General features: G+C 32.4%; 2 protein-coding genes across 3 annotated transcripts; one reads left to right on the top strand and one right to left on the bottom strand.

Moving 5' to 3' along the window:
- Positions 1 to 142: 142 nt before the first annotated feature.
- Positions 143 to 4100, top strand: Cog2 (conserved oligomeric Golgi complex subunit 2). Of its 2 annotated transcripts, XM_018446275.1 has the most exons (12): positions 143 to 522; positions 615 to 842; positions 995 to 1261; positions 1356 to 1657; positions 1756 to 1873; positions 1953 to 2275; positions 2365 to 2431; positions 2548 to 2728; positions 2805 to 3084; positions 3214 to 3394; positions 3456 to 3615; positions 4025 to 4100. In XM_018446275.1, the coding sequence occupies exons 1-11, from the start codon at positions 451 to 453 to the stop codon at positions 3537 to 3539; spliced, it is 2103 nt and encodes a 700-aa protein (XP_018301777.1). In that variant the 5' UTR covers positions 143 to 450; the 3' UTR covers positions 3540 to 3615; positions 4025 to 4100. The 2 variants fall into 2 exon arrangements, with proteins under 2 accessions (XP_018301777.1, XP_018301778.1); XM_018446276.1 differs by lacking the exon at positions 3456 to 3615 and having other exon boundaries at positions 4025 to 4098.
- On the bottom strand, positions 3907 to 6592 carry fsd (transmembrane protein fates-shifted). Its single transcript, XM_018446277.1, has 7 exons — positions 6213 to 6592; positions 5708 to 5791; positions 5416 to 5553; positions 5165 to 5303; positions 4754 to 4955; positions 4425 to 4589; positions 3907 to 4284 (listed from the first exon to the last, which is right to left on the bottom strand). Exons 1-7 carry the CDS (start codon positions 6283 to 6285, stop codon positions 4021 to 4023), a joined length of 1065 nt encoding a protein of 354 aa, XP_018301779.1. The 5' UTR covers positions 6286 to 6592; the 3' UTR covers positions 3907 to 4020.
- Between the last annotated feature and the right edge of the window lie 2152 nt (positions 6593 to 8744).

Raw genomic sequence — 8744 nt, 5'->3', positions numbered from 1 at the left:
CGTTCAGCAGACTCAACAGTTTTGCAACCGTTTTATGATTGTCTGCTGAGATAGGACCATTCTTCTAGATCTAAAAGTATGATCCAATTAGCGCGAAGGAAACTTACAACAGTTGCAAAACAAACGTTCTGCTGAACGCACCCATTGAATGCACCCATGGTTTTGCTTTTTTGAAAATAGTGGGGTATGACGAAACATGATTGCTTGTCACACGATCAAGATGCAATACTTTTTAATGCTCAGTGCGATACGAGCTTTATGATCGTTGCGGATGCTATCTGGAGATAGCCTTTAAGTTGGGACGTCAAACCACGTCAAATCACGTTAAATTGTCACGTCATAACACGGGGATTAGTGATAGCGAATTTTGAATTTCGAGAGCAGTTGGAGTCCTCCTGCGATGACAGTTGTCGATTAATCCTCAAGCGAGAGAAGAGTATAAGTATAATTATGTCTAACAACAATATCACTTTGCCAAAAGCTCCTAAGGACTTGTGCTTTTCCGAACTTGATTTCGTACAGGTTCGTATGTTTTCTTATTGCAACGTTTACAATATTTACGAAATATAAATTTAATATTTTCTCCCGTTATATTCTTATATTTGACGTCATAGGAAAATTTCGATGTCGATACTTTTCTGCAAGATCACAGGAAGAATGGCAAATTGGAAACGATGCGGGATGATCTTGGCATGTACTTGAAATTACTGAGATCGGCTATGATTGACCTAATTAACAGGGATTATACGGATTTCGTGAATCTGTCTAGCAACTTAATTGGGCTAGACAACGCCATCAATGACTTGCAAGCACCGCTTGGACAGCTGAAGGAGGAAGTTATGGTAAAATTGATAAAGTACAATTAGAATAAAGAGATTGTCTGACATTGTTAAAGATTTAATCATTTTTTCATAATTAAATTGACATCAGAAATCTCTATTTTACATAATTATATTATCTATTTGGATCTAGTAACAGAATTTTGTTTTGACAGCAAGTGCGACAAGCTCTGGATGATGAAATAACAGCCATTTCGGGTAATTTAAATGACAATCTGAAGATAAGAGAACGCAAGCAAAGTTTGCACAGTTTACAACATGTGTACAAGTCGCTGAGAAAGCTTTCTTCCATATTATGCATGGAAACGTTTATGGAAAATCCCACAAAGATCGATGTTCTGGAGCAGGCTGCAATTGAATTGAATCAATTAAAATTCCATATGTCCAGATGTAAATCGGATATTTCAATTGATCAAGAAAAGGTACGAATTTTTAGAAATAAAATGATACTATGTTTATAGTAAAATAAAAAAAACAATAGCCAACTAATAAACTAAAATGATTATCTCGCAACAGGAAACTATAGAATTGGAAAATTTATATGTAACATGTCTGAACGAGTTATTCTTAGCATGTATACATGAGAAGAATTCCAGTTTGGCGATCCGTTGTCTTAGAATTTATCTTACGCTCGACAAAATAACAAATGCAGAAGAATTAGTTAGGCACGAGCTTGTAAGGCCATTAATTTATAATATAGTTAACGAAGATAATCTTCAAACTGATCCACTTGGCCTGCAAAGCATTTATCATAGGTTATTGAACATTCTAAATGTAGAGTTGAAACAGTTGTTAGATATCACATTACATCCTGAGAGGTATTTACAAGTTACATTTGGTTATGCATTTATAAATACACTAATTATTATATTGATAATAAGAACAATAAGAATATTATATTGCATTGATGTTGCAGAATGTCTGTGAAAGGATTTAATTTTTTGGTGAATAGCTTTTGGGTTGAGATAGAAGAAAAAATCGAGCAATATATAAAATCCATTTTTGCTCCGGGAGATCCGATACTATTTCATAAAGTAAATGAAATATTAAAAAATGTGTAATATCAGTGTCCAGATAGAAATATATATATCGTTATATATATCGTAATTTCAGAGGTATACAGCTACGTTAGAGTTTTTAACAAAGTTAGAAGCAGAATGCGTTACTCCTAAAATTTTGGCAGCACTGAGAAATCATCCACAGTACAAGAATTTTCTCAAGAAATGGAATTTGCCGGTGTACTTTCAAATTCGATTTCAAGAGATAGCCGGCACCGTAGAGGCACTGTTAGCTCAGCCAATATCGCCGGACTCAGTCAAAGGTAGTTTGACATCTCTAACACAAAAAGAGTTTTCACTTCATGCAACCGATGTAGTCTGGGATAATTTGCTTAGGATTTGGGCTGATGATATCTATTTATGTCAACTATTTCACAGGTAAAATTAACCGTTTTATAATTCTCTTAATTTTCATTTCAACTTTAATCTTCTCACGATTAAAACTAACGCAATGTTACTACTATCAGATTCTGGAAACTCAGTCTTCAAATAAGCTCGAGATATCAAACTTGGTGTCAGAGTGCAATGAAACAAGTACGTTTTCACATTCAACTTATATATATATATATATACATATATATAGAAGATATATACATAAATTAGACAAATCTATACATATATAGAAAGTATAACAACTTTTATATTTAAAGATATGGCCAGTGATAAACGAAATTAATAATTCAAATGATTCGGAATGCTCTACGAGATTGAACTTTCTAGTGTATTTGTATATTGATATAGAAAAAATGATAAATGCTTTACCATCTTTCTTACAAATGGTACAATCAAAAATTAAAGACGAGACTATTACAATATCGAAATTATTAGAAGGTAATATATATGAACAACTATAAATATATATAATCTTAAAGTATTAAGATTTATTTTATTAATTCTGATATTTTAGACTCTCTAGGTGAAACGTCAAACAGTCTAGCCAATCTTTTGCCTTTAGTTACGAAAGAAATCGTGAATGAGCTCTCGGAGCAATGTGTAACACACTTGAAACAAGTTAGCGACATTCCTCGACTGTTTAGAAGAACAAAGCGAGATGTGCCGACTAAATCCTGTCCTTATATAAAGAGCGCGATGATTCCTCTTACAAATTTTTATACAGAGTATAACAAGATCATTCCTAAAAATATTATTCTTTGGTTAGAACTAACTTTATCCTCATTAACAGAAAGGTAAATAATTTCTTTTTATTTATTCTTTATTATTTCTTCAATAATATTGTTATATAAAAATTTGAAAACGTTTCCAAAATTACTTAAAATTAATTATGCGTATAGTAAGAATATTGGATTTTATTTTAGTTATTTGCTATTCGTTACGGATGTGTTAACGTTTGTACAAAAAACTGAGGAGAGTTTGAGGAGATTGAAAAAGATTCGTGATAAATCCATTGAAATTCTTCCTTCGGAACCACAGGGAACTAGCGATGACGAAAAAATACGTATTCAACTTAAAGTAGATGTGGACGGTTACACAAATATGGTAAGAAAATATTATGCATTTAAAAAATATATTTTCATATTTAATTACTTATATCTTGTAGGTCAAAGATCTTAATATTTCAACTGCTAACATACATCATCTGCAGGAGTTGGTAGATGCTGTAGAAGCAGCTGTTAAGAAATGAAATTTACCAGCAATAATTGTTTATTAAATTATGTAAAATGTACAGTTCACGAATAATTTAAACACGTCGTCAATTAGTAAGTTATCAGTCACTGTAAAAGTTTTGAAAGTAAGAAACATCTTTAATTCGAATTGTTCCAATTAAATTGGTACATCAACCAAATTATTTATAATCATATGTAAGAATTTTATTTTGATGTACATGTTCTTCATACAACAAAATAATGTATATAAATCATTTTTGCACAAAATTTGCATTGTTTGTATTATTTCGATATTGTTTGTATTTTATTTTCTTAAATCATATTATAACTTTGAAATCGTTCATAAATTGATGAAAAAAAAAAAAATAAATAAAAAGAGGTATTAATTCGAACAACTTTACATTTGTCACGCGTTGATATATTTGTCTTATAAAATTTAAAGGCTTCTCTATTTCCCCAATATAATGCACAAAATATAAGAACAATCTGTAATAAATTCTAGATTTCCCACGAGTCGTTTTGCGGCAATTCGATCGTATAACTCACATCCTGATGAGGATAAGCGGGATCCCACCAATTCAAGATACTGTATCCGATAACATTACGAAGTATTATTTGATTTGTTAACGTACTAGGAACATCCGATGTTCCGAATCCAAGTTGAAGTCGGTATTCTCTGAAGCCAGGCATTAAGTTTATAGATACTGTTTGCAGGACCAATCCAATCACCAGTGGTAACATACTATACTTTAAGCAACTCACCTACACATAAAAAGTATTAAATATATTAAAATATATTACTATAAACACACAAATAAAATGAATATAATGTATGAATGAATGAATTTAATTTCTTCGAGAAACTACAACCAAGTTCTACAACAAGTTCTAGTGTTACAAACCCTAAGCACTTTGCAACCATCTTCGGGATTAACAGCTACATCTTCCAACGTTTCGAGACATTTCGTTTTTTTAACATCACACTGTTTATTTTGCTTCAACAAACTGTTACGTATTTTGGAAACTTCTTTCAACTTAAAATAGAAATACCACCGTACTTTCCCCTCCTAGAACACACCACAATGTCGTTAAATATTATCACGTGAAATGAAATAAAGAACGGCAAGTCCAATACAATTACATAATTACTGTTAAAGATATACGAAAAAACAGCTACACGTTTACTTGAGCTTAGAGCTTAAATGTGGACAAAGAGTTATTCGCAATTTACTTTATGCCACATGAGAGTGCATTTTCTTTTCACAAGAGAATGCGGTTCCTCCTGTCGTAAGTAAGACATATCGTCTCCTTCTCCTTCTGATGTTCTAAAATAATTGTAATGTAATGCCCTGATAACGCAAGCTCTTAGTCCATGTAACCTCATACATTGTGGTTGCAAGCGCTCTGGTAAAGCTGGTACGAATTTGTAATATCTAAAATTACAATCTGATTTTACAAATTATTGTACAATCATGCAGCTGCATTATGTATCGTATATTTATCATATTAATAGATATGTCACATTTTAGCACTATCAATCTATTAAAAAAATATCAACATAATTTGAAAATAATTTTTATCTTTAAAGATAAATTCACAGATTTTAAATTGTATACCGTTATCAATATAATAAAGTACTTACGACTTGTATAAATGAAACCAAAATTTTCCAGTGGTAGTTACGTAGTAAGAACTTTTACAAATCCTTGCAAATTTTCCTACTGCTTCAGGTTGTATGTATTCTGAGATAATAAACCATATATCTAATGGGTAATCAATTCCTAGTCAACAAACATAATCTTTTTGTAGTATTTCTTCATATATGATACTTTACATGTTCACGATTTTTATTATTGTAAATATTTATGTTTAATTAAAATATATTTCTTTTACCTTCATCTTCATCATTATTATTTTGACATTTCGATCTTCTTCTATTCCTCCTTTCTTTCATATTATCTTTTAATAAGTTTTCTTCATCTGTGTCATCCCATACTAATTCCTCTTCTTGTTTTGTTGCTTCTTGTTTCACTGAATAGCATTTAAATAACAAAATTAAGATCTTGTGTAATACCAGAAAAATAGAAACATACAAAATATTGAAAATTACTTTAAACAACAAATTATCATATTTGCACTTTAACAATAAAAAATGTTTTGAAAGTATTATAATTTATTTTTTAACCTTCATTAGAGACATTTGTAATTGATTTCTTAAACTTTGCAGGTATCCGTAAAGCATTAGCAGAGTCGTCAATGGTCACATCTGCTGTAAAATATCAAAAGCGTCTCAAATGAGTGTAATTTCATCAAAATTGGAATTAAAGAAGACTAAACTGAATAATTACCATATCGAAATAATAATTATTTATAAGATAGAAACAAATTTTTTTTAGTTTATGAAAAATCCTTTTAAATATATTAGTTCAATCTCTGTTATACTACATTTATTGAAAAAGGAATTAATATTTATAAATAATTTACTTCATTTCAAATTTAAAAATTTAAGCTCAAATAAAGGCTATGTTTGTATTTAAGTAACTTTCCATAGATATACATATATGACAGAATCTTTATCCTTCTTTACTTTAGATAAATTTCGCAGTGCGGCGCAAATAAATTTACAATACGAATAAGTGGTAGTACATATTTATATATATGTACATATATGTACTAAACGAGCACTTAACCTCCTACAAGTTTAACAGTCTCTCTCCACTCTTTCATTGGTCTCCGATTCGCTTTCTTCCGCAGAGCAGACATCGTGCGTCGATACGTTTTAACGTGGTGTGATTAAAGCGTGCTAATTAATCAGGTACGCATTGCAAGGAAATGAGAGATCTATATAAAAGTATATAGGTACACTAATAACATTGCTGTACGAAAATGCAATAGGCTCTCGTGCTCATCACGCGACACTGATCGCACGATCTCGCATCGCGGATCTCCTTGCTCGCTCGCACGATCCACGATTCTCATAATCGCCGTCGACGAATGTTATCGAAAAGTGAAAACATCGCGACAAAACATCATATCACATCATGACTGTCAAGAGACAGACGTAAGCATATCATGGCGACGCAGGTTGCTAATCGCTTTTATCATGTTACATATGCATACATGTATATACGCCGTATACCTACGCACGCGCGCGCGCACGCACAGAGAGAGACAGAGAGGGGGAGAGGGAGTAGGGGTGGGAGAGGGAGGGAGAGAGAGAGAGAGAGAGAGAGAGTTTTGATCGCGAGTGTAAAAACCCTTAATTTATTGCATTTTCTTGGAAAAGGCACTAATAAAAGACAAACGAACAAATTTATTAAAATTATTAAAATAAATATTCATTTTTAATAAAACTGTTTTTTAATTTATTTTTCATTGGATATAGAACGTTAACGTCAATTGTGGAGGTGCTTCATACTAAAGCTACTGTGCTAAAGCTCTGGGCGTGCGTGTCGGTGAAGTTGTATATATTAAGATTTCTGAGAGCTTTCTAACAAAAGGTACAGACATAAATAAATAAGAAATATGATATAAAAGATTATCTATAATAGACAAGTTATTCTACGTTACGATTTATAAGAAATAAACACATTAATCAGAAATTAATCCCTTTTTTACTCAGTGAGCGTTCAGTGAGCGGTCGTAGTACCGATTGCACCCATTTAATGCGTTCAGTAGAACGTTTGTTTTGGAACTGTTGGAAGTTTCCTTCGCGCTAATTGGATCATACTTTTAGATCTAGAAGAATGGTCCTATCTCCATTGGCTGCGTTCAGCAGACTCAACAGTTTTGCAACCGTTTTATGATTGGCTGCGTTCAGCAGACTCAACAGTTTTGCAACCGTTTTATGATTGTCTGCTGAGATAGGACCATTCTTCTAGATCTAAAAGTATGATCCAATTAGCGCGAAGGAAACTTCCAACAGTTGCAAAACAAACGTTCTGCTGAACGCAGCCAATGTGTCGCACCGTGTCATTTAGGCTGCGTTCCGTTTCACGCATGATGTATCTTTTATCCTTGTTATTCTCTGAATGTTAAACAAGGATAAATGATACATTATGCACATCATGCATGAAACGGAACGCAGCCATACTATACAGCTCATTGGATGCGATGAACAATGAGCGATATCCAATGAAAACTGCTTTTTCTCACGTGACGATCACTGTTTTCCATTTGATGACACAAATCGACACAAGTCGACACAAGCATCGTTCTATCCTTCTTGACATTTAGAGAATGACAAAGATAGAACGACACTTGTGTCGACTGTGGGTGCGTTCGGGGAGACGCTATTCGTGCTATTTAGCGTAACAAACTGTTCGTGGAGTAAAGACCCTCTAATCAGACCATAGAGATATAAGAATAGAGGGCAAAAGCCGTAGGTACAGGCGTTAGCGAGATAGAAAGAGAACGCTGCATAGTTACTCGTGCCATTCTTGTTTAATGACGCATGCGCGCAGCCCATCCATGTTTACTTACAAGCATGGTAGTGAATATGCCGGAATTAACCGCTTTCGATTTTACAAATGTTTTTGTGTACAGTTTTTTTAAAAAATGACTGTAAAGTGTATCGTGTGCAAAAAAGAATCAAACCGATTTTCTGATCGCAGTTTTCATAAGTAAGTACACACATATTGTACGTATACATAACAAACATACAAACCTAACCTTAATAAACATTGTAATTAATTGTATAAAAATTGATATCTGTAGTTTCAATGATACTTTTCTATTTTAACTATAATTTCTTTATTTTTTACTTTATTTACCATAATTCTTGCTTAATGACACATATTCTCATCATAATTTTCATCATATACATGATAAAGAAGAATATTAAAGGTACCATTTCTTCTGTATTTGCAATATTACTTTTTTAACACCATTATTTTCATTACAATTAATTAAATCATACATGAGGATTGTTTATTTATAAATCTAGCATTGCATTTTAACATTTTCAGTCCTATCAAATATGTAACGCGTACTTATCACGACAGTGTCCAAAACATGAATTTGGACACTGTCGTGCTTATAAACAAAATATTTCGCATCATTTCCATATTCTTTCTTCATGATTTTAGAAAGGAACATGTTTTCCGCTGTCTTCGCCAAAAAATCCGAATGTTTTTAATACATTTTCATGTCAAAATCAATTACTTTGCATTACAACTCATCCGCCGGCGTTTGAAATCCATCGGCTCCGCGGGGGCCACGGC

Source organism: Mycetomoellerius zeteki, unplaced genomic scaffold (assembly GCF_001594055.1).
Source record: "Mycetomoellerius zeteki isolate Tzet28-1 unplaced genomic scaffold, Tzet1.0 scaffold176, whole genome shotgun sequence".
Lineage (NCBI taxonomy): Eukaryota > Metazoa > Arthropoda > Insecta > Hymenoptera > Formicidae > Mycetomoellerius > Mycetomoellerius zeteki.
Note: the sequence above shows the minus strand (reverse complement) of the source record. Positions and strands in the feature narration are given on the sequence as shown.